At 44.7% G+C, this 24,717-nt stretch overlaps 1 protein-coding gene across 2 annotated transcripts in view; it reads left to right on the top strand.

Moving 5' to 3' along the window:
- Positions 1-24,717, top strand: part of RCOR1 (REST corepressor 1) — an 82,413-nt gene that overhangs the window by 25,517 nt on the left and 32,179 nt on the right. For both annotated transcript variants that reach the window (XM_071426412.1, XM_071426413.1), the window contains one exon: positions 15,471-15,554. In XM_071426412.1, coding sequence (XP_071282513.1) covers positions 15,471-15,554 — 84 coding nt within the window. The remainder of the gene's footprint in view (positions 1-15,470; positions 15,555-24,717) is intronic.

Below are 24,717 nucleotides of genomic sequence, written 5' to 3'. Positions count from 1 at the left end.
AGTTCTCTGGTGGAGATAGCACTGATATTTAAACAAACCGTGTAAAAGGCAGTGTAGTTTTCTTGTTGTACTGCTCTAGTCAAGGGAGGAAGGACTCTCAAACAGAGTCCGGGAATCTTAGTAGACATTGCTTAATTATCACTCCTTTTTCTTGTGCAGGAATAACTTAAAACCTGCTCTCCCAGGATCTGTGCTAGTCTCATGTGACTCTTCTGCATACTGACGGGGTAGTTGCATAAGGAGCTGCTGAGGTTGTCAGGGGACATGCCAGGGTTCTGGGACTTGTTGAACTGTTCTTGCACTGATCATGTCTTTTGATGAACCTGTTCGTGCATGTAATCAAACTGTTGTGTCTAGGGGCGGGGGAGTGAGGTGGGGGGAAGAAGGAGAAACAGAAGCTTTTGGAGGGGACTCTGTTTGCAGATTTAGACCAAACTCAGCAGCAACAAACATCTAAACTCTCCTGTGTGTAAGTTTATGCCTCTGGTTCAACACAGCATCAGATGCAGTGGAATTGTCGTGTTCTGCAAGTCTGGAACAGCTGGCAGTGGACCTGGAACACTGCTATGAGAAAGTGGTTTTTTATGGAGTGTTGTAAGCAGCTTTCTTCTGTCTTTCCCTGTGGGGGCAGGGAAACAGGGAAGGCCCAGCTGTCAGCAGTTTGGCAGTCTGAGGTACTGTGCTGAAGGTGGTTACAGGTCTAAGACTGTTGTTGGTGGGACTGTTTTTCTGGAGGCCATGTGAGTTGATCAATCATGTGCCTTACCAGCCTGAATACCTGTTCTGGTACCTGTGATAATCATGACCTGGAGGAGAAGAACATCCTGTATTTCTGGGAATTGTCAGGGGTTTTTCTGTCTCCCTGCCTTGTGCCAATAATCTTGCAAGCATTACTGATGTTGAGGCCTTGCTGGAGCAGAAACGCTTGTGTTTGAGTCTTATGTAATATTGAAAGTGTGTGTATATATACAAAATATATATATACACACACACACATATATCTATAAAACACGCATATATGTGGTGTTTGAGTCTTATGTAATGTATTTCTAATATACCAGAAAAAATATCTGGGTGCAAAGATCTAGCATTCTGCTGCTGAGAAAACTTAGACCAGGTTCCTACTGAATGATGGTATATATCTTGGGCTTCAAGGAATCTTATTTCCCTGCTGCTTCAGTGTCTTGCACAGAGCATCTGTTGTATCTTCTCCTGCAGGAAGCTCCCACAGCTGTTGCAGGACAGTGGAGAGCTGTCTGTGGAGGTGTGGGATGGTGAGCATGTCAGTGTTGTAGCTGGATGCCCTCATGCAGCAGTGGAGGTGTAGGAGGTCTTAACAAGATTGGGTTTGGAGTCTTGCATTTGGGGCCAGTACAGCCAGGGAGTGCTTTCTGCAGGCATCACTTGGGTGGGATCTTAGGAACAAGCAGAGTAAGATGTTCTTGTTGTTCTGCCCAGTAAATGCATGCTGCAGAAATCTGGCACAGGAAAAGAGATTTAGTTGTTTTGTTCGGTGAGGCTGGTTTACTCTTGAGTATTTTTAAGTGAAGCTTGGTATTTTTTACAGGCTGTGGGCTCTTCCACCTTTGGTGTTGTATATTCAGGCTAGGTATTACTAATTATACCAAGAATCACTGCCAGTATCATAAATATCTGACTACAAATAGCTTTGTTGTTAGAAAGTCAGACCAATCAGAGTCTTATGGGTGCTGAGGCTCTCAGCAGGGTCCCTGGCCATGCTAACAAGTGTTGGTTTAATGTGTGCAAAGCTCTTGCCGAGGGGTTGTGTGTGTGCATGGTGGGGGAGGTGAGACTGAAGGATTTTCTGAGGTAGAAGGAAGAATAGAAGTATGTGGGACCAACGTACCCTGAATTATTTTGACACTTATTCTTGCCTCATATATATAAATGGACTTATAGCAATTTGTATTTGAATGGTGGTACAGAGCAGAAGACTAAAGACTTTGAAATGCACAGGGTTGCAGCAGTACCTTCAGCTCCTGGTCACAGATCAGAGCTCAGCTGAACTAAGAATAGAGATTGCTACAACCTGTTTCATGGTACCTGTTCTTGTAGTCTGTTCTTTAAAGTATTTTATTGAAATAGCAGCCTGTGAAAATCCAGGTGTCAGGGAAAATGGTCATCTTTCAGTAAAAGCAATAAATAGCTCTGGGAAAGTTAAGGAGAAAATGCAGGCCAGGACAGAAGGGAAGAGGACACAGCTCTTCTGCTGAGGAGTATAGAAGTGTCTCAGAATGCTTGGCAGAGCCCCTTGCTACAGGTAAATGATATGTATTTGCTGGCCTGTCTTGTCTTGTAGTTTTGACAGTCTGCTTTCTTCTCTGGTGCCAGTATGTCTCAGCTTTTCTGTGCTCCAGCCTGCATATTCACCTGTATGGCTGTTGTGTTCTCAAAGATGCTCTGCTGACTTTTTTCCCCCTTTGAAGACCCAGCAATCTTAGCATGGTTTAGCTTCTCAGTCTCTAGTAACTCTAAATACTGGCCCTCCCCTGAGGCTCTCTGTCCTCTTTATGTCCCTGCGTGTTTTGTTTCCCTTGCTGCCTTGTTCTTGTTGCTGCGCTTTTTTTTTTAACTTCTGCATTCATGTGTACAAGCCCCATTAAGCACTTCTGTACAAGCTGGGGGGGGGAGCTGAGGTTGGGGTTTGAAGGAAACTGGTGGCAGAACAAGGAACTGCTTTGGGTCACTGATGCTCAGAAGGTGTTAATACAGAGTCTGTTCCAGTGGCTGGGGTGGTAGCACTGAAGTTAGGAGGACAGGGACAATTGCTTAATGCCTCTTTAGGTGTCTGGAGCTCAATATGGTGCAGTATGGAGAGTCACTGGTTGCTTTTGTGGAGTTATCCAGTAGTCACTGCGTGAAGCAAATGAACTGGGAAGCCACACTGAGTTTATTGAGAGCAGTGTGGGGCAGCATAACTGATGTGCAGGGAGGCACATCTGTATTCCTGTCAAACAGCTGCTAGGGGTGGCCACTACTTTTTTTTGCTGCTGTTGCTTTTTCTATTCTTTAATTTGTGGAAAGGGAAAAGAAGACCTCTGGGCTCTTAACATATGCAGGGATGATCTGGTTGCTTTCATGATGATGATGGTTTTTGGAAGAAAAGGAGAGAGGGGTTATTTTGGCCTAGAGGGGTTATTTTGGCCTGAACATAAATTATGCCTAAAAGATATCCCCCCACCCTACAAATTGGAGAAAACAAAAATTTTCAGCCTCAATAAAGAAGCCTTTATGTGCTGAATAGGATCTCACTCCTCGGATTGGAAAGACTAATGGCCCCGAACCCAGTAAAATTAAGTTAATTTTGTAGCTGTGTGTGTGCTGTGCTGCAGTGTGCGAGCGACATGCTCTGGCTCAGGTGAGTGCTGTGCAAACCCTTCCTCTCCCTCCAGTGCCAAGCCGGGTTCCTCCCTCAGCTCTCCACCAAACCACACTCGGCTCCTTCCAGCAGAGTCCTGGCTCCTCAGTTTATCTGCACTGCCAGCCTGGCATTCCGCGGGCTTCTCCTTATCTGCCTGGCCTCGCTGTCCCCTTTGTGCTCGCTTCCTGCTGGCCGTGGCTGGGGAAGGAGCCTGCCTCTCCCCTTCCCCCGTCTGCCTCCTGGCTGCCGAGGCTTTCCCAGCCCTCTCCCCCGTCTCCTGCTGCTTCTGGGCTCTTTGTGTGAGCTCTGCTCCTGATGCTCGCTCACCACGTGGTGGCTGCGTTTGAGAGTCTGTAGGGCCCTGCGCCTGAAACTTGTGTGCTCTTTGTTAAGCAGGGTGGAGAAGGGGATCCTGCCTGTTATTTCACGGCCGGTTTGCCTTTCCCTGGAGCGACTGAGCAGAAAGCCACGAGCTTTTCTGCAGGCTGCCCCGAGTGCTGCGGGCCTCTTCTCCGTGTTCACCTCCGGGCTTGTGTCCCGATTGATTTCTTTGTAAATATGCTGTGGTATGCAAATGCTGGCACTGCAGAAGGAGCGTTTGTAATCCTAAAGCAGAGGCAGCTCAGGAAAATCCAGCGTCTTTGCAGAGCTCTGCCCCTGTTTTGTTCCTCTGGGCTGCAAGTGTACTTGCTGCTGCTTAATGCCCAGAGCCTGTGTCTCCAGGGCTTGGCTCGCTGTTACTTGGCACCTTTTAGGATCAGCTAGGTTCAGCACGAAGTGGGAATTTGCAGGGTGAGTGCAAGGCAGTGCTTGGTGTGCAGCTGTGATGGATTGCTTAGCCTCTCCTGTTATCACATGGCGTTCTTGCTCTGATTATTAATGTAGATGCAGGACAAGCTAGTTCTGAGAGTCTTTGAAGGCGGGAGAAGGAGAGAAAGCAGATAAGTTGTTTTGGATAGTCTTTTAGTAAAAGTTGAATGTTAAAACCAGGATGCCATGGTTGTTAGCTATGTTTTAATTATAGTCAGTACTGCGCCTCTGAGTTTGGCAGAAATGGGGAAAAAACAAACTAACTTGTGAAATCTGTTGGAAAATTGTGATCCGGGAGCCGCCTGCATTTCAAGGGCATGTTAAATCTGACTTCGTGTTTTTTGGGTATGAATATTATCCTTACAGCACCCTGTGGAGGTGGGCCCCATGCAGACAAAAGGAGAGGGACTGTCTGTACCTTGGGGAGCTTGTGGGCTAATGAATGCACCAGTCATCTCCGAGGAGAGCTGGAAGCAGACTGAGTTTTCAAGATCTGGTTTGAAATATCACAAATGTGTTATCTGTGGGTCCCTATTTGATTTCAGCATTTCTGAGAGTGGAGTGATGAGGGAGGATGAGCCACAGTCAGGGCTCTTATATGGGGTTGGGGAAACCTCATCAGCCTTTGCGAGCCCAGCAGTCAGCTTTGCGTGTGTGTGTGTTGATAAAAGCTCTCATCTGCTGGTAGGGGTGCTGTGAGGATAAGGACCTGGAAGAGTGTCATGGATGGGGGTGAGAGGAGGATATGCAACTGTCACAGACGTTTAGAAGTCGGATTTGTGTGGGTTAAACCGGGCATGCTCGCAGCCTGTTGATTGCAGTTGCACACCACATCGTGCATGACTCAGTGCTGGGTGGGATTTGATGTATAAGCTTCTTGTGTGCTGGCGTTGGCCTGGGGACAGGTATCTGTTTCTGGGGGTGGCTGGGTTGGGAGAGGACACTGTGTCCCCTTTTCAGAGGCTGCTGTCTCCACAGCTCTGCCAGCCAGGCCACCGCTATGAAACCAGCTTTGGGTAGAAATGGGATCTTTAGGTGACTTCAGCACAGAGGTCAGGCCTCTCCTGGGCGTGCTGGCAGGGCCTGATTCTGCTGCTCTTGGAGGGCACTGCCTCCATCAGGGAGGTACCATGGTGGTGCCTTCCTTGGTGGATGTCCAGCCTAATCAGAGCACTCAGCTGAGTTTGGAAGATGTGATTGCCACTGTTGTGTGATGGGTTTTCCTGCTTGTGGCCTTGAAAAGTGTTGGTGTTTGACCCAGGTTTTAAAGAATAATAATGTGACAAAGCTTTACTGTCTTTGAGAGCTGAGTGTGCTTGATTGGTTCATTTGACTGTGTAAAATTGGTACTGCAAGAGCAGAGTAACATGGAATTTCTCTCTGTTGTCCTTTTGGGTGGACTCTTGTCTGGATGCAGACATGAATATGTCCTGTCTGCTTGTCCTTCACTGTATTGTCTTGCCAAGCAGTAACATGTGTGTCCAGCAGCCTTATTTTGTAAACCATTGAGAATAGCTGGTCATTAGTTTTTTAAATGTATTCTGATCTCCTGAGGTGTGGGATGAGGATGAGAGGTACCCACATCCCATACTCTTTGGAGACTGGGTTCTAGTTAGTCAGATCTGTTCCTGACTGTCATCCTGGCACAGTTTTTGGAAGTGGAAAAAAAAAACCAACCAGTCACTCTGTTCACCGAGAATCTACATTTTATGTCATTGGTTCTTCCTAGCCACTTGTTACTTCCACTAATCAGTTTAACGTATCTGAAAAGAAGGCTGTTGTGAACTTTTGATGGGTGGGAAGGGAAGAGGTGTTGCTAAAAATACCAAAAAGTACTTTGTGCTTAGTGAGCACTTAAGACTTTTTTAGTTTCTTCTTGCATTGGGCAATAGAAACAGGCCAGCTGGTCCTTAATGTGTGGGAAAGATGAGTAAAATGCTGCCTGTATGTCTTGCCAGGGAATGGAAAAGGGTGGCCTGAGCTGAGGAATGGGGACTACTTGAATTGGTGGTCTAGGCAGCGTTGCTGTTTAACAGGAAAGGGAAGAGGGGGAGATGGAAGGTCTGAGAAACTTTTCTGTTGGCTTCTTGCTCCTTGTGCCACTTTTCCTGGGGAAAGAAGCCTTAGGAAGCCAAGGGTGTCCTGTACCTGAGGGTTGGAGAGGAGTCACTCTGCACTTGTCACTCTCCAAGTAAAGCAACACTTGTGTATTCCCCATTTCAAATTATGTATCTTGTTATTTCTGTTTCTCACCTTATTTTTATTACTAACAGCTGAATTGCCCTCTTGTCAGAAAACAGTATATGAATGGGAGGAGGGGGCAGCAGGGGGGAGGGAGTGTGGGCATCTGCTGAATGGAGGGAATGGGCAACGTGTTCAGTCTTGTGGACAGGTGGCACTTGGTATGTGCTAACTAATATTGAGGGGGAGGGTAGGGTGGAACAGCCTGTAACTGTGTGTGTGCAGTAGTGGTCTCTAAACTGCCCTTAACAGTTTGTACAGCAGTGGTCTTCAAATCTGGTATTGCCTTTCCAGGTAAAGATCTTGGTAGACAGTGGTTTTTTTTCATCAACTCAATGGTAATAATGGAAAAGCAAGTGTATTGTTAAAAGCTGTTGTGAAAGCATCTGAGAACAAAATAGCACCTCATTATGGCATGTTTTATAAATCCTGTGTTGTACCCTCTCTTTGAACACTGTGTACCGTTCTGATTGTGTCCCATTCCCATCCCTCCCCCATGTGTACATGCTGCTGAGAGCTGTAAGATAGCTAAAGTACAGGAATTGTTCTTGTTTCCCATCTCCATACGAGGGAGAAGCAGAAAAGCCTGGACTGTCTCTCTTGGAAAGCAGATGAGTGAGAATGTGTAGTAGGAGATCAGTAAAACAACAAGAGGCATGAATGAGGTGAACAGGGTGCAGTTATTCTCTGCTTCTCATAAGGCAGGAAATGGGGCCACCAAATGAAATGACTGGGTAGCAGCTTTAGAGTAGAGAGGGGAGTGTGTGCATGGGCTTTCTTTGTTCTCCTTCAGACAACAAACATATAATTAAATTGAAGCACTCTGCCACAGGATGTTGTAGATGCCAAAATTACAAATGGGTTCAAAAAGGATTAGTCTATTTGATGGATTTTTTTTTTTTTTTTACTCCCTCCTTCCACGTAGGGCCATTAAATCCAGTGATGCAGATACAGTACCAGGCTCAGGAAGTCTCTCTGCTGGTCCTGGTCTTGTTATTCCTAAGTGCTGCCTGTGAATAATGGGCAGGACTGGCCCAAGCAGCTGCTCTTGTTCTTAAAGGAGCGCAGCAGAGGACCATGTTCAGTGGGTGGTAAGAGCTGAGGGCTAGCTTAGTAAAGAATTGGGAGGCTGTATGAATGTGGAGCTGTGCATGTAGGAGTTGCTGATTGTCAAAGATCAGGGGAGGCAGCAGAATCGAGATCTGTGATGGAAAGAGAGGATTTGTTTCTTATCTTTGCTTCCTCATCAGTAGGTTCTTTGGCTTCAAATAGATTTAGCAGTGTCTAGATGTTTGTCAGCAGCACAAGACCTTGCACTTGAGGAAACTGCTGTGTTATTGTTGTTCCTTTTCTGTGTGTTAAATTCTGTATGTGTGCATGTAGGCATTCTTGTGTAACTTTTGTGCATGTAGGCATTCCTGTGTAACTTTTTGGTCACCTGAATGAGAATGGAAGGGGAATAGTGTGGAAAGGAAAAAAGGAAGGAAGGAAGGAAAGAAGTGCCATCTTGTTGGGTCAGTGCTGGGGAGGACAGAAGCCATGGAGCCGGGAGAAGTGTGCATGGGAGGGCAGATGAGCCTCATCAGCTCAGTGTGACACGAGTGCTGCAGGCTTTGGCTTTGTTCTGGTTGCTGCTTTCTGGCTGTGCATTCAGGATTGCTGTGGTATAGTTAGCAGCTGTCCTCCTTAAAAAAAAAAAGTGGATGGTGTTTTTAAAAGGCTTGCAAGAGATGTCTGATAAAATCTTGATCAAATGTGCATTTTCTGTCCTCTTAATTTTATACTTGCTTTTTAAAAAAGCCCTAACCCTTTCAGGTTTCAGTAGAAAACCCCAGCCATGTCTAGACAAAAGCCCGTAGTGATTAGCAGAGGTGTGCTGCTCAATGCTAAGCATGTGCAGGGCTATATTCATGTTCCTGGTGGGGTAATGTGCTTCCTGCTCAGGTATGGATTGCAGGGCTTATGTGTGCAGAACTCCCTGAAGAGCTCAGGTTGGAATTGTATGGGTGTAGAAAATTTTGCACACTTAAAGTGCATATTGAAAGGCTGTTTGCTTGTATATAGTTATTCAGACCTCATCTATGGCTGCACATTGGTGCCACCTGCTTGCAGGAGAGAATGAGCAGACTCATATTATTCAAGAAGAAAATACAAGGCAAGGCCTCAACATCTGTTCTGGCTTTATTGTTCGTTCTGGCCTGGGCTGTGGGCAGAATGTAGGGCACAGCTTTTGTGTTACTGCTGGGTGTTAAACTGGAAAGGCATCTTGGGTCAGATGTGTTCTTAAAAGGTTTAAAAATAATAATACAAAGATGCAAAGTTTAAACTTAGGATGGGTTGAACTTGATTACTTCAGAGAAAAGGCAACTATTGCTATCTATGCTTTTTCTCATTTTCTCTTTCAGCTCTTCTAATGGTAATAATTTTTATCACTGCTAAGTGACCTTTGTAATCATTGCTGGGTGATTAATCTTTAACTGGATAATTTTTAAAGCAGTATTTTGCTCACAGTTGTAACATGATACTGTGGGGTTTTGCAGCACAGCACCTACAGTCACTTTGAGGCAGTAATGCTCTTCGCCCCATGTTTCTAGTGCTGCTGCTCTGTATAGAAACCCAAATAGTTGCTTTTGTTTCCCTAGGCAGATACAAAAATGCCCTCAGAACTTTATTTGCATATAGATTATAGTGCCAGCCGGGTGTAGTCATGTATAGGAAGAGCTAACTGCTGCTTCATTTATAGCTTTTTAATTAAAAAATATTTCTCAGTTTGCAGGATTCCAGTTCTGTTTCATTTAATGCTGCTATAGTCTGTTCAGTGATGGTATTTCTATGAAGTACCAGCTGCTATGACTAGGCAGTCCTTGGAAAACACGAATGAAAGGGGATCACAAGCATTATCTGCTGACTCAGGGAGAAGTCACATGCAGGAGGAAGTGGAGATGAGCAGCAAAGTTCTTCAAATGTCTTTGAGTTGCAGCTTGGGACACCAGTGCCAGTAGTGAGGAAGGAAGGTGGAAAAAGCTTTTCTTCTGACTCTGAATTTTGTTTGAATTCTCTTGTGTCACATAGGTGTTGTGCTATTGTACCACAGCTGTGCATTTACAATTACACTGTGAGCCTGAGTAATGCCAGTGTACCCATAAGAGAATTTTTTTGTACTATGGGAGCTTGTGCCTCCCTTGTCTTATTTTGTTTAACAGCCATCATGGGTACTGTAAACAGGGAATTTTACACTATGCAATAAATTTAAGTTCTGCATTGATAAAGAAAATGCAGGGTTGGGAATGGAAGCACTTGTTTAATCTCACTTCACTAGAAGTAAATACATTAGACTTGATCCAAAACTGCTTTAAGAAGCATTCAGCAGCTAAGTTATTGTATGGCAGCTCCAGCTCTTCCAAACAATAAAAGCATCTATTCACCTTTGGATATTATACAATGCATGTTTTATATGTAATGCTCAGGGTTGCATATTACAAGGAGGAGATATTTCTTACACTTTCTTTTAAGATCTGCAATGTGTGATTTAAAAATGAGTTAGTACCAGCTGGGGGAGATCAGTAAGTGCTGTTAGTGAAGCAATAGCTTTTGTAGGTGGGAATCTTGCCATCCTTCACCTTGGGTATTTCAGTTGTTGTATAACCTTTATTAACTTCATGGAAGACATTGTTCAGATCTGGAAGTATATTCTTACCTGTTGTTTTGCAAAAGATCAGTGCCTGAAGAATTGCCTGTAGTTTTATGGCAACTGCTTTTAAACTTTGGTTTAAGGCTCATGTTTGCTTCCCAGAGAAGGTACAGAAGGATGTGTTTGTATCCACCACCTGACTGTGGACCTACTCTTCTGAGTTACCTTATTCTAAATAACAGAAGCAGCTGACTAGAGCAGGGTCCCACTCTCCATGGTGTGTGTTGCAGTGCCCTCACACAGTCATGTGTTACTGTGCTTTGCTTTGAAACCAGAGGGTTTCAATAGCTCTGAAATGCCTTGTGCAAACAGCAACAGCAAAAACATCAGAGACTACTGAGAGGGTTATGGAGAAGGAAAAATGCTGGAGGCATCCTGCCCAAGCCTCAGGTTGACTTGGGCAGGATGCAACTAGGAGCAAAATGTGTCTTGACATCTGCAGGAGGTGAGTATCATTTCTCCAGGGGTCAGTCCAGGTGTCCAGAGGAAAAGTAAAGCTCCTGAATGGCTCACAGCTGTAGCTGGATCATGCAGCATCCTTGGGGAGAGCTGTGAGACGGAGCAGGTCCCTCAAGTGCAGGAACTCGAGTGGGAGCTGGCACTGCTGCCTTGCACAGAAGCAAAATAACAGATGACAGAGTGATTGGTGCCTCTTTGAGAGGCCTCTGCTCCTACTGAATTTATTCTGGCATGTTTCTTCTCCAACTTGGAGAAGAAAAAATAAAATGTGATGTGTCAGGCTGGAACTGCTCAGTGCTGGGCTCCTGCTTGCAGGCAGTGTTTTGCCTTCCTGCACTCTCCTTGTGTATGGTGTCCATTTCACCGGTGGTCCTTGAGATGGTTTAAACTGGTGCTGTGGGTGAGGGAGGTATCCTGGCTGTCCCTGCTTCCTTACTCTTCTTCTTGTCTCTAAATATACGTGGTAGGAATCCGGGAACTCGTATGGAGTTAAAGCTAATAGCTTTTTTTGTTGGATTTCTTTTATTTTTTTAAAGCTCCGGTGGATCCCCTGCTTTGGTTTGTCAAGTAGATGGTGGAAGGGGAAACAATGCTCTTTTGCAGTGGTGCTCTTGAATCTTCTGATTCCACTTTTTCCATGGCTAACTTGAAATTTGGGAGAGGTCAGAAGCACAGGGAAAGTACTCTCTGATCTGTAGTGGGGGCTTGATGGATGTACACTGTTACAGTGACCTTTGGTAGTTCCTGTTTGGAGAAATCCCTGTTTCCCTTTTCCTAGCAGATGTCCTGGCTTGACAGCTCCTGGGTAGAGGTGAGGGGAGCCTTAGCTGCTGTGGATCAGGGTTCCAAATCTTGCAGTGCGCTGCTCTTGCATGTGCCAGGTGCATTAGCTCAGGGAGCCCCCAGGGATGGAGAGCCTCAGTCTTTGGGTAAAGTGATGGGAAATTAAGGGGCTGTGTCATTTCTCTCCTGTGCAAATCAAGGTATTTCTGCACACTGGTTTTGAGATGTGTCCTCACAACTCTGGGGGAAGGAACCCAAAAGCCCCCACAACACATTAGAATAATATTGATATATATGTCTTCTGCTCTGCTTCATGTCCTTCCTTCCACAGTAGAACTTTTTGGACTTGTGCAGTAAACCACATCTGTAAAATAGGACAAACTTTTAAAATAATATTTTCTTCTCAAAGTGAATTTTAGGCTGGATTGGTTCTCTCCTGAATTTTAGTGTATAGTTTGTGGAGTAGGGTTATATTCTAGTGGTAAGAAAAGAGAGAGATATGGTAACTGCTGTGGAAAAAGCAACATGATACTGTGCCTGGTTGGGGCTGCACTTCTCTGTCTGGGTAAAGGCATTGGAAGTTTGCATTCCCTGTGAATTCTGATAGTGCAACAAAATTTAGGGGGTGCTGCTTGTAGTAGAAGGTTTTCCTCTTGGAGGAAGCAGCCATGATTCCTGACAGACTTGGGACAATTGGAAAAGCCAGCAGTGGGAAAGTGATTGCAGAGTGTTCGCTCCCATAAAACTGACATGGAGCTAATGGCTGTGGCGGAGACTTTACAAATACCTGGTGGGTAGCAAGATGAAAGTGCAGGATTACCTGAAATGTCAGATCTTCTTGTCTGCCACTATACAGCTTCTCTAAGCACAGGTTGCACTGGTTTAACTGCAGTTGCTTAAACAAGCAAACCTCATTGATCCTAAATTGATCTGCTCTCCTAAAAAAAGAGTAACCCTTGCCCTTCTTACGTGGCTATTTTTACATGAAATATGCAACAGATTAAATTGAATTATCTTTACAGCTTTATCACTGAAGTGCAGAATGTCAGAATTCGTCCTGGTAGTCCTTGTTCAGAAGCATGGGACAGTGCTGGTGAGCATTGCAGCTGTGCTTGGAATGGTGCTATAAAGGGATGGAACAGCCACTCTGCTCTGAGGCCCCTCTTCTGCTCTCGTGGCTGTTGCTCTGAAGCAGTCATTTCATTTCAATGTGATTCCAATTTCTGAGCAAGCTCTTAAGCTTTTTGTTGGTACATCATGCAGTAAGAGTACTTATGCTGTGTATATTTGTGGTGGGGTCAGTACTGTACTGGAAGAATGCCTGTCATGTCTGCCTTGCATATGAGGCACAGTAAATGTGGGGCTGTGGCCTTGAGAAGGGGTGCTGGGGAGGATGTGGTCCTGGAAGGTGAAGGACCTGGCAAGCATCTTGGAATGTAGGGAGGGAGAATCAGCCTTTGTGGATGCTTGAGGAGCCCCCCACTCCCATCTTTCTATGTGTGTTGGCCTTTAGGTGCTTCTGCCCTTTGCAGAAAAGTAGGAGTTTCAGCATAACCCTCCTGTGTGCCTTGGACTGTCAAGGAATGAGGCCTGAGGGTGGATAGGTGTGGGCTTGGGTGGAGAGGTGGAGCAGGGGACAAGTTGCAGGAACACTGGAGGTGCTGCTTCACACCCTTTGATGAGCCCAGTGTAACTTGGCTGGTTGGTGCTACAGAGGGGCAGGAGAGAGGAAGACATTGGGCTGTGGCAATTGGGCAGAAGGGAGTCCTGAGGGTGGCACGGAGCCCAGCATCTGCAGGCACCTCTGTGTGTGATGCCCAGGGAGGGAATGCCTGGCTGGAAGGAGGTAGCTCCTTACCCAAGGCATTTCCTTGGCAGAGAGGGTTCCTGAGTTGCTGTTGTGGAGCTGTGGAGCAGCATGAGGAACACGTTTGGCCACGCTGCTTTTGGGTGCCATGAGGTCCTGCAGCACCTCCCTGCACTGGGTGTCACCTCCCAGGGCTGCTTCAGGTCACAGCCAGGAAGGGCTGTGGGGCTCCCTCTGCAATGCCCCAGAGCCTGACTTGGGGCTTTAACCATGGGAGGTGAAACTTCACCCAACCCACTGTGGCTGAGCTGAGCTAATGGAGCCCTGCTCCTGACAGGGGCAGCTGGGCTGGGATGTGCACCTGATGTGCAGAGGAGGGTCAGACTGCTAAACAGGGAGAAAACTTTCCTTTTCCTGATTTAGGTGGGTTCTCTGCTAAAGGCAGGCTGACATTGCCTGGTGTCACAGCTCACTTGGCAGTGTTTGGGCATCAGGCTCCTGAGCTGCTGTGGGTACTGGGGGTGTGTTGGGATTTGGATGGAAGTGTTTATATTCATGGGCACCTGACTGATGATTGCTGTCTTTGAGTATTTTTATGGGATAAGAATGTGCTTTTCAGTGTAGGTTAAAGTAAGGAGAGAGACTTTTTACTCTTCTGTTCTATGAACCCCATGTTTGACTTCAGTAGAACAGGCCATCCTGGATAAGGAAACTGAAGAGAAAAATTTGATAAAGGGGAGGCTTAGGTTGACTCCTTCTTTGCATTCTAGCCTAGACTTGAAATGAGGAAGAAAGTAAAATTTAATGCCAAATGTTTCAAGACTTGTAATTTTAATTTCAGACACTCTTTGTGTTCCGTGTCTGGTCTTCACCTCCTATCTCTTGCCAACAGAGGATGTTGTCTCTTCTCACTCCTTTTTTTTTTTTGCCTAGTTTAGAAAATAATGAACATGATGAGCGTGCAAAATACCTTGTAAGTGCAGTTGCTAACCACCCTAAAAAGTTCCCAAAAACCTGACTGAAAGATAATCATGGTGTCTATCATGAAAGAAACCTGCTAGTTCAGTGTACATATGTTGCTGATAGGTGGTTATTTTTAATATGTGCTATTTGTACTTTAAATTTAATGTTAAAATATTTTTGTCATCTGAACCCTGTCTGTTCTTAGCTGAGCAGATTTCAGGTTAAAAACAGTGGTGAAACCATGAGTGTTCATAGTACTGTAATGTAGCTTTGTGTTACTAGATCTTTTCTGTCCTGTTTTAATGCATCATGAAATGGCGGTTATATGTCTAATTGCACAGCACAGAGAAAATAGCATTGTGTTGAAATATTGCATAAAACTTGAGCGTTATGTGGCATTTTGTAGTGGAAATAGTACTGCAGGTACTCATTTATAACAAGATTTGCAAGTTTCTCTCTGCCAGGGCGGGTGGTTGGGCTGGCTGTGTGTGTGCTGACTCAAAGGAGGGAGTTCCTTTTTTCTCTTTTCATCTTCCTCCTCCTCCTCTTTTGACTGCTTGTGACCGAACATCATCAGAATTGACAAGAGCTTGCTCTTGAAACATACCTTAGTTTGAAGTTGCTTTTTCAAACCATGTGCAGCTGTAGATCTTCACTTGAGACTTTCAGAGCTCTGCTGCCAGCCAGGTGTTAAGCTGGTTAAAAACAGACTTGTTGTCTGAGTGTGGGTTTGTGTCTCACTGTGGATGTGGATGCATTTGGATTTCTCTGGAGCAGTGGAGACTGGGACCTGACTGTGACCTGAGGGACCCAGTGTCACCTGGGTGGGCATTCCTGATTGTATGGGGCATGGAGGCACAGAGGGGCTGCTGGGACAGAGCAGGAGGTGCTCAGAAGTGTAGTGTGGGAGGTTTTGTGCATGTGCCTACCCCAAAGGGTTAATCTGTCTGCACTCTGCAGTCTCATGATGTCCAGTGCTTGGAGCCTGCTGCCTGAGCCTAGCTCCTCCCTTTTTCATTTAATGATGGCTGGAAGAAAAATAATCAAGTGTGCTGGAAGAGAAACATTAATTAACTTTTAATTTAGATCTAACGTGTACTGCTGCTTAGTGTACTGCATGAGAGTGTGCAGTATCTGTCATGTTATATAGAGGCTGATGCATTGAAGAAACAAGGAAAAGCCTCAGGTCTGAATGGGAAGATGGGGTTTTAACTCTGTGGATGGGTTTTATATCTTGATTAAAAGTTGCAGATGTGTGATAAGTCGTTTTTGTATCCATTTTGCATCTGAAATTACTTTCTCTGTAACTCGGTTTGTATCTGTTTTCTCTTAAGCCAAACTTGCAAGGCGAAGTCAGGAGAGAGAGAATCTCGGCATGCTGGTCTGGTCACCTAACCAGAATCTGTCTGAAGCAAAATGTAAGTCTCTTCCACTACTTTTATTCCCTTCTTTCCTTCCATGTATCACTTCAAGAATGCAAAGTTGCCACTTTTGGTAGAGAGCTTATGTCTGTGACCTTTCCATTATGAATTAAAATTAATTTGAAAAAAGAAAAGCCTACAAAGCAATCCCCAGATGATCTTTGTTCTCCACTGGGCAGCTGCTCAGTGTCAAATCCACGGGGACAAGGAAAGCAAGAGAAATGTGACAAACATTATTCCACGGTATGAATTTTTTAAGCTACTGATCTGCAGACCTACACAATCGGCTTTTTTTTTTTTTTTTTTTTTTTTTTTTTTTTTTTTTTTTTCTGTTGGTGCTGTAGAAGACCAAAAAAATAACGGGGAAGAGCAAAATGAAAAGTGCTTGGGGGTGGGGGGTCCGGGAAATGTTTGGTAATTAGTAGTACCTTTTCCTCCACAAAGACAAATCCACATCTGGAGCCCATGGAGGTTTTAAATTCCAGAACAATTGCAGTGCCTTGCAAGTCCACGTGAGGGCAATTAACAGCGCTCTGTGTGTGTCTGGGAACAAGTCTCAGTGCTGCTGCCAGATGGCAGAACCAGTGTTTGAAAGGCTTGTCTAGCTACAGTTCTCCTCATGAATAAGTAGGGCTCCTTGATTAAAGGGCTGCTGTTTGAATGCAGTAACTAAACCTAAGCACTTTTGGGGGAGGGAGCTGAAAAGAGCTTATTTTGACTTTGTGCTTATACCTTGGTTTGTTTTTTTATATTTATTTTATCCTTTCTGATTTCGGAGGCCAAGAATGAGAATCATGCATTCCTATTCCTCTGCAGTTTTTGTGGTGGCACTATTAAGTGAATACCTGATTTTCCTGTAGACCCAAGGCCTGGGATGCATGATAAGGCACATGTGAAGATGTAGTGGCATTTGCAAATTAAGGCAGCAGAGACTGTGCACCAACTGGCTCTGTCATGAAGGGCCTGTGCTCTGCCCTGGGGCATTTGTTCCACTGAGCAAGTTAGCCCTTAAGTTACAGAGCGATGATGGTACTGATCTGCAGATAAAAAGGGCTTTGAAAGGATCATGTTTGCCTTCTCTCCTTGTCTGCTCCCTGCTGGCTATTGGATGCTGAAATAAATAAGACCGATGAGGAGAGGAATGTATTTGACAGTTATTACAAACCTCTTAAAAGGTATAACAGCAAGAAATAGTTGCCACCACCCAGAAGAGTGACTGTTGTCTGTGACATAGGATTCCTGTAACTGCCTCTCAAGTCTCTGAATGTCTTTTGAATCTCAGCTCAGCTTTGGAACCTTTAACTCCTGCCTGATAGGAAACTGGTTTCTTGAAGAGGGAAGACAGAATGGAGGAGAAAAAGGAGGAATTGAGTAAAATAATCGTTAACTGAGTATTCTGTGGTAATTGGCACAGAAATATAGAGCATAGAGAGGATATAATATCTGCTAAGAAGATGTCATGAACATAAGAGGTAATTAAAAAAGTAGTTTGACATTGATAAATAAAAGCTAGGTGGCAGTTATCTGTTAGTACAGTAAAAGAGTTGAGGAAAACAATGTAACTATAAGAGGGGGGCTAGAATGAATTTCTCAAAATATTGAATATTTTAGTAAGAGTATACAACTCACTAGTGAGTTCACCTTCTAAAAGAGGTACAGCAGAAAATAACAATACTCATTTGGAGTTTGGGGAAGTGAAGTATGAGGTTAGTGCACCATACATGGCACAAAAAATTACCTCCCAGGTGCCTATTTGATACAGAGGGATGGAGTTAAGAAATTAGGTATCTAGTAATAGTAAAAATCCAAAGGAGCATTGTGAGAGGTGGCTGAAGGGACTTTGGGGTGGCAGATGGGAAGAGGACAGCTGTGCAGGGAATGAGAGAACAGGGTGGGGGCTGGTTGGTCATAGCTTTGTTTTGTGTCAATCTGAGCTGATCCTTTTGAAAGGAATCAGGTATTCCTGTCTCTATCTGGCACTTCTTAAAAATGAGCTGTGAAAAACAAATGCTGCTGAAGGTAGGAGCTTTTGTTTTTCTGGAACTAAAAATGGATTGATTGGTAGAAATAACTTTATTGCTCTAATGTATTCAAGAGAGCTGTTAGGCACTGATTGCAAGAGAGCCTGATTCCCTTCCTTGCAAAGGATGGGAACTTCCTCCAAAACACCAGTACCCTGCAATGGCTGTAGAGCACTTACTAAATGTATCACAAGCAGAGTTCTCTAATCTGCTTTATGGTTGATGGTGAAAGAACATCAGGAGACAGGAGGTCTCTCCAGTGTCTCTCAAGTTCACTGACAAGTCTTGGCATCGTTATAGTGAATCCAAATTAAATGACATTCAGGGGGATGTGTGAGAGGACTGATGATCAGCATTTCCATCAGTGATGTGGGAATTGATATGGAATTGTGGATGAGCCCATAGAATGACAGGATGGTAAATAAAATTAATGCTACTGACAGTCTTGTGGAGTGCTTTGGGTCTTTTCCTTACTTGGACTGCTGCCAATGCAATGGGCTCTTAATGACCCAACTGCAGGGTTGTGAATCTCAGTACTGAAATCTCTGGCATTCTACATCCAGCTTGGGCTTTGGAAGGAAATGGCTTAGAGGGCAATCTTGGGGAAACAGTGGGCAGGTAATTCAGCAAAGCTTCCCAGTGTCCTGCTTGACCCAGAAGATGGTGTGGGTGTAATGAGTGAGGTAGTCACTGAGCAGTTAGCTGCCTCTCCACCCAGCAGCATTAAGGGGAATGAACCTTGCCTTCAGTGTTTAAAAACTGAGAAAAGGGTGGAGACAGGAGCTGCTGGAACAATTTGGAAACAGAAGCTGAAGCAGACTCCATCTGTTTAGCTTACTGAAAAGAGACTGAAAGGGGACTATTGTCAATTATTCTCTCAAAGAGAAATTTTGACATAATAAGAGACACACATAATACAAATAGATGGCTGCAAAATAAGCCCACACAGACTGAAATGAAATGTCCGAGTGTGTGGAGGGTTTTTTTTTGAGATTGACTACTGGAAGTTATCCAGGGAAGTGATGGATTCTTGTATTTCTTGATGCCTTTTTAAACCATGGATTTTTGTGATGTATTATCCTTGGTGGGGGAGATCATTACTTGGCAATGTGAAATTGCAAGTGGAAGGAGTTCTCCTGTGGTCTCCAGGAGGTTGGTGTAGCCCCTTGGGTTGTACATTGGTGAGTCCCAGCTAGCACATCCATTTCAATGCTGCTCCTCAGGCTCAAGTGTGGGTGAACAAATCCTTCCAGTCAGCACACATTGATACCTGTGGTTTCTTTTGTTTGTACTCCAAGGCCTTGAATCCATCCTGTGCCTGTAAATCACAGAGCTCTTCTCTGTTCCTGTGGCTGGAGCTCAGCAAGAAGATGGAAGCAGCGCATTCAGCTCTTCCTCAGAGTGAGCTGTAGCTCTCGTGAGCAGGAGAGTTCTGTGCAATCAGTGGAACTTGTGCAACCCACCTTTGTTAAAGGGGAATCTGTGCTAAAACACTGAGCACATCTGTGACAGTGCTCAGAGCAGTGCACCTGATGGGTTTGGCAGAGGGCTGGCTAAACTGTTGGAGGTTGTGGGAGGGTCTCCTGTAAGCTGCTGAAATGAATCCCAAAAAGAGCAGTGTGTCAGCTGAGACCTGGTGGATATCTGCACACCTGATGCTCCAGGCTCACACAATTAGTTAAAAGCTTGTTGGGGTCCTGTGCACCCTGTGTGCTGAAGAAATGCTTTAATCACAGTGGGGAAACCTTTTACCTGGATGTCATGAAGTGATGGATGTATTAAGAGAACATGAAAGCAAAAGTATGTGTTGGCATATTGCTGATTTTTTTTTTTTTAATCCTCTGCCTTGCTAACCATTAATCCTGGGTACAAACCACTTACTGCTTTGCCCATATTAATACCAAAGCTGAATGCTGCCAACATGGTCCATATCTACTGCCAAACTTGTGCCTTTTAGGGGGCACTTGCATAGCAGTGCCACCATAGTAGTCACAAAGTTAGCCCAAAACTAGAAGTTTGTCCTTCCTCTTTTGAAGATAAAGAAGGCAATGTCACTATGCAGTAACTGAACATTTGGACTTAAAAATAACTGCTCCCCTTCTAGTTCTGCTCCAAATACCCTGTGCTGTGGCTGGGTCACACCTCTCACAAAGAGCTTGCTCTCCAAGTGAGACTCCCAAGAGGCTCTGTGGACTTGGTGCCATGGAGGGCAGCTGTTCCGGCTATGCTGGGATTCTGTCACAGAGGGTGGGAAGGACACAGGAGGAATGATGCCTTGAGCAAGGTGACATTGAGGAGCAGGAACAGCTAGGTGGAAGACGGGCATCTGCTCTCTTGGAGTGGCACGTGGTGAAGGAGGAGGGGAGATAGTGAAAAATGCATTGTAATGATGCTGTGGAAACCCTGCACAGGATCGAGCTGGGCCAGCATGAAGCTATTAATAAAACAGCAGTGTCTGTCTCTGTGCCAAGCACACCAGTGAGTGGAACCAAATAAATGACTTTGGGTTGGTGCAGAAATGAGCAGGTGTTGGCATGCAGCAGCTGCCCAGGAGTGAGGCATGGACACCAGGAGAGAGGGTAGGATGTAATTATTGCTTTTACGCATCTGCAGTTCAGAGGTGCACACAAGAAGAGAAGATGTTTTGTTTTGCTAGTGATAAGCTCTGCTTTGAAACTAATTTTTTTGTCTCTCTTCTTGACAGAATATATGTGCTACTAGATGGGAGTTTTGTTTTCTCACTGATATCTTGGTGGATATCTCCAGTAGATTTACAGTTTATGGGGTGAGCAGGCAAACACTGTTCCTAATACCTGTGGGACACTGGATCGTGGATGGCAGCTGGATCTTCTGGTCTTGCAGTGCTGCTTCCATTTGACCTGATGGCTGATTGGCATTGCCAGCTTCAGCATTCACCAGTCCCTTCCTGTGTTATCCTGTGGCATCTCCTGTTTTGAGGCTGCAGCTGGCTCCTTGCTTTACATGATGCTTGCCTTGGTACACATGGGGGGAATTCAGACATCCCCCTTCCCTCTGTGGAGGGGAAATAGAAAGACCCGGGAGACATGGGGACAGAGAAATGCCAGAATTAGGTGAAACAGCTGAGTGCTCCAACATCCTCCTAGTGTGCCTGGCCACACCCTGTGGCTGGGGGGAAAGGGAGCAGTCCCTAAATGTGCTGCAAAACCTGATGCTGGGAAGGCAGTAATGTGCCAGCTGAGGCTCTGATGGAGGAAGAAGTGCTGGTTGCTATGGTTACTAAAGATATTAACCCTGTGGTGTTTGGATGGGCAAGGTTTAGTTAACCATGCCACAGGCTGGGTTTGGGAGTGTGTGGTGCTCCACTCTAAGAAGTAACAAGTTGGCATTCAGGATTTGAAAAGCCCATGTCCCAACCACATTTTTAAGTGTGCCCTGGTCCTTAGTGTGTCCGCAGCCTTCTTGGGGTGCCAGTGAGTTTTGGTAGCTCCTCTCTGTTGTGATGGTGAATGCCAGAATTTCTGAGGGCAGGTTGCAGGTTTAAGTGGCCAGAGTCTGTCTCTTGCTTTAGTTCAAGGATTAATCGAATGGACTCTGGATTACTCTAGTTTTTCTTCCAAAGAGAATGTTGAGCAAGCTTGGGAATCTATTTTGTCTATTCTCTAATTTAAAATGACTATCAGAATAAAGAACATGAAAATGTCTTCTAAGGTTTACTGCATGTCTGGTCATGATTTGTGTAGCTGGTCTCAGTTTTCTGTGTGTATCTGGGCCATAGCTGTTCTAAGAAGAGCTTATGTTTGGACATAGCCTTTTCCCCTTGGCTTACTTATTTTGTCCTGTGAATTCTGTGAACATGTGACTCTGTCACTATCGTCATTAGCTCTCATTTTCCATGGGGTGTAGAGTGCAATAAATAAATATGAGCAGAAAACCACAAATGGGAGAGTGTAGACTGAGGAAAGTGCTGATCTTAAAATCTCCCTTTTAGAAAATAAAGCCCCTATTTACAGGATGCATTTAAAATGGAAGGGAATATTGCTTCAGGGATATTTGAGAGCCACGTCCTCCTCAGCACACAGACACCCTTCCTCAGGCAGCAGCAGTGAGGCAGAGGATATAGTCTGGTATGTATCAGAAAAGCTGTTAAGTCCCTCCTCTCCATCATGGCCTAATCAGGGTCCTTGAAACAGTTGAAATTGTTGTTTTATTTTCAATCCACTCTCCCCTCCATTCTCTGTTGTGACCTGGTTTGTGACTCCACAAAAGGTTGTGTTGATGCTCAGTAAAAATGCAGCTGCCTTGGCCAGGGATGGGAGAGTAGGAGCTGCTTGGGCTTTGCTAGCAGAGAGGAAAAAGTATTGTTGAACTCTCAGCTGAGGTTATACTTGGGGTTTTTTGTAGCTGGCTGAGGGCTGTGGGAGGTTGTGGAGGAAGATGTACATGTATTGTGCTTCTGTTTTGGGATTTTTCTGCTTGTTTGTGTCCAAGGTTTTACTTGTTGAGGTGTTGGTTTCCTTGTTTTTTTGGTAGTAGTAAAAGTATGAGTACTGAAAGAAGAGCTGCTAGGTCTCTAAGGGGTGGACTTCAGGAGCTGTGATTGTCTCCTGGAGGTACACGCTGACCTTTTGTTGTTCAAGTAAAGATGGCAAAAAAATCCAAACTTAGGTTTGTGCTGTTTGTGTGTGCTCCTTACCTAGAAATATCAGTTTGTTGTCTGTCCCAGTGGCAGCAAAAAGGATTAATGTAGAAGCAGAATTTGGTTTATGTTTATCCCTAATCCAAATTTCATATCATGCAGCGAACCTGGCAGCTGTGAAGCTTGGATGTAAATACAGTAGCTGAAGAATGCATTTCCATGAATTCAGAAATGAAAGAATTAGTGTTTAATTTAAGGTTCTGCTTGAATTTAGCTGTAGAAATAATATAAATGAATAATATAAAATAGAAATAGAATAGAAATAATATAAATGTCATGGCCACTTTTCTCAGCAACTGCAGTCACTGCACTTCAGAAAATACTCAAAAGACAAAGGTGAAGGAATGCAATTTTCAGTTTTAACTAAGGCAACTTTTGATGCTTATAGTAGCATATTATGAATAGCAAAAAGATGATAACCAGCATTCAAAGGCTGTGGTGTATCCCTGAAATGGCTGAGTTGCCTCAAACTTAGCTGCAGTTTCCCCTTTGTTTGTCATCTGCTGTGCTAGTTGCTGTTGCAGCTCTGTGTGGAAATCTCAGAGCAGTTCTTTCATCATTATTGCTGCAGGTTGATGTATCTGCATCCTGAATGCATATTTAAATTAAGATGAATTTTTAACCCTTTCACAGTAGTGGAGTCAGGAAAGCAATTTAGTTTGAGAGAACTAGGGTGCATATTTGGATGGATTGTAACAAAGGTACAGTGAATTGTGTTGTTGTGGTTTGTTTTGTTGTTTGGTTTGTTTTGCCTTTTTTTTTTTTATCCAAAGCCCACAGACAAAAAAAAAAAGCCTGAAGAAGAGAATGTGTTGGAGACTATCCAGGAAAAGGATGTCTTATCTAAGGTAGCTGTGTTTTCCTGGAGGAATTGTTGCTGCTGTGCTGGGAGGGGGGAGGCAGTCACCAGTTTCTTCATGTGCCTTGTTCTCTCCTGCCACCTGTTAGTGCCTCCTTTTCCCTGCAGTGTGATCCAGGCCTTCTCTGAGCGTGTCAGGCTGACCCACTTTGAAATGCCGGCTGCTGCTGCTGCTGCGGGATTGAGCCGGTGCTGGGCTCCGAGGAAGCTTTTTCCTGAGAGAAGTTTAGAGACAGAAGGATGTGGATGTAATGGAGTGATGATGGCTGTGTTAAGAGTTACCAGGCAGTGAGCCTTGATGTGAAATTCGTTTGGGAGCAGCCTTAGCCAGCCTGATGGGTGCTGTGTGAGTTGTAGGACCAGTATGACAAGAAGGAGGAGCTGCAGCTGCTTCACGCTGCTTGGCCCAGCCCTGGGACGGGCTGAGTGTGCTCCAGTCCTGCTGGGAATGGCAGGCTTGGGGCTTTGCAGAGGACTGGGTTGTGGTGTCTGGTCTCTTATGGTAGCTGTGAGCAAAAAATAGGAAGGGTCAGAAAACTGAAGGTAACTTTCTATGTTTTGAGTTTTTTAAAATTTTTTCTTTAGAGCAAAATTAGTCAGCAAGTACGTGTTTATAGGTATGTGATGGAAGCTGTGCACAAGCAGGGAGGAGCTCTTGTGGGAGATGTCTTCATGGAGGAATGCTTGAGGAGTCATAGCCCTAACAGCTTGCTATGATGAGTTCATGTGTTGCCAAGTGTGACCTTTACAGACCTGCTAGTGCAGGAGGCAAAGCAGCTTGGCTTTCTCCAGGACATGTGCCAGAGCTTCCCTCATCGTTATGTGCTTGCTGTGGCATCATTTGCTCTAACTAGGAACCACTCCTACTGCTTAATTTTCCTGTACTCTTACTTTTGCACTCTACCTTAAGTTACTTCCCTGTTCATGTGCTTCTTGTGCAGGTTCAAATTATGGTAGGGTTGTAGTAAATTTTCTAGCACTGCAAGCATTAGTGGTAATATAAATACATAATAACTTCTCAGTAAGGTCTGGGTTTCTAACTCCTGACTAAAACTGTGGTAACCCACCACTGATATTCCAGGGTCTATTTAGTAACACTGATTTATCATAGAGTGTCTTTGGGTCAGCCTTGAGGGCTGAGCACCTGCATGTAATCCAAGTTTCAGCATGTGCTGTATGAATCTGTAACTTGATTTTTTTCTAAAACAACTTAATTTGGCAGTATTTTATTACCTTAATATCTAGAAACATAACACTACTGCTTTGGTTTAGAGGCTACTGTAAGGATGATGTCATTCAAGATCTGTGGAACTTTGCTGCCTTTCTGCATGGACTTCTTAGAGAGGTCAGACACAGCTTTGCACCTCTTCTGCTTCTAAGCCTATAGGAAGCAGATGAGTGCAAGAATGGATGCACTGAATGTTAGTGTCTCCCAAAGGCTGACCTGTCTGTGGTGGGGTGATCCACATCTGCTGAGGGCAGCAACTGTGTGACTCAGACTTGTCTCCTTCCTCTTGCTGACTGCTGGCTTGCCTGATGCTTCCTTTCTGCCCAAGTGGCATCCCTCAAGGAGGCAGCCATGGGACAAATTGATCATTTCTT

This window comes from Agelaius tricolor, unplaced genomic scaffold (genome assembly GCF_023055355.1).
Source record: "Agelaius tricolor isolate 1412-34295 unplaced genomic scaffold, bAgeTri1.0.p SCAF_5, whole genome shotgun sequence".
Classification (NCBI taxonomy): Eukaryota; Metazoa; Chordata; class Aves; order Passeriformes; family Icteridae; genus Agelaius; species Agelaius tricolor.
The sequence above is the reverse complement of the archived record's forward strand: the minus strand, read 5'-3'. Positions and strand labels throughout refer to the sequence as shown.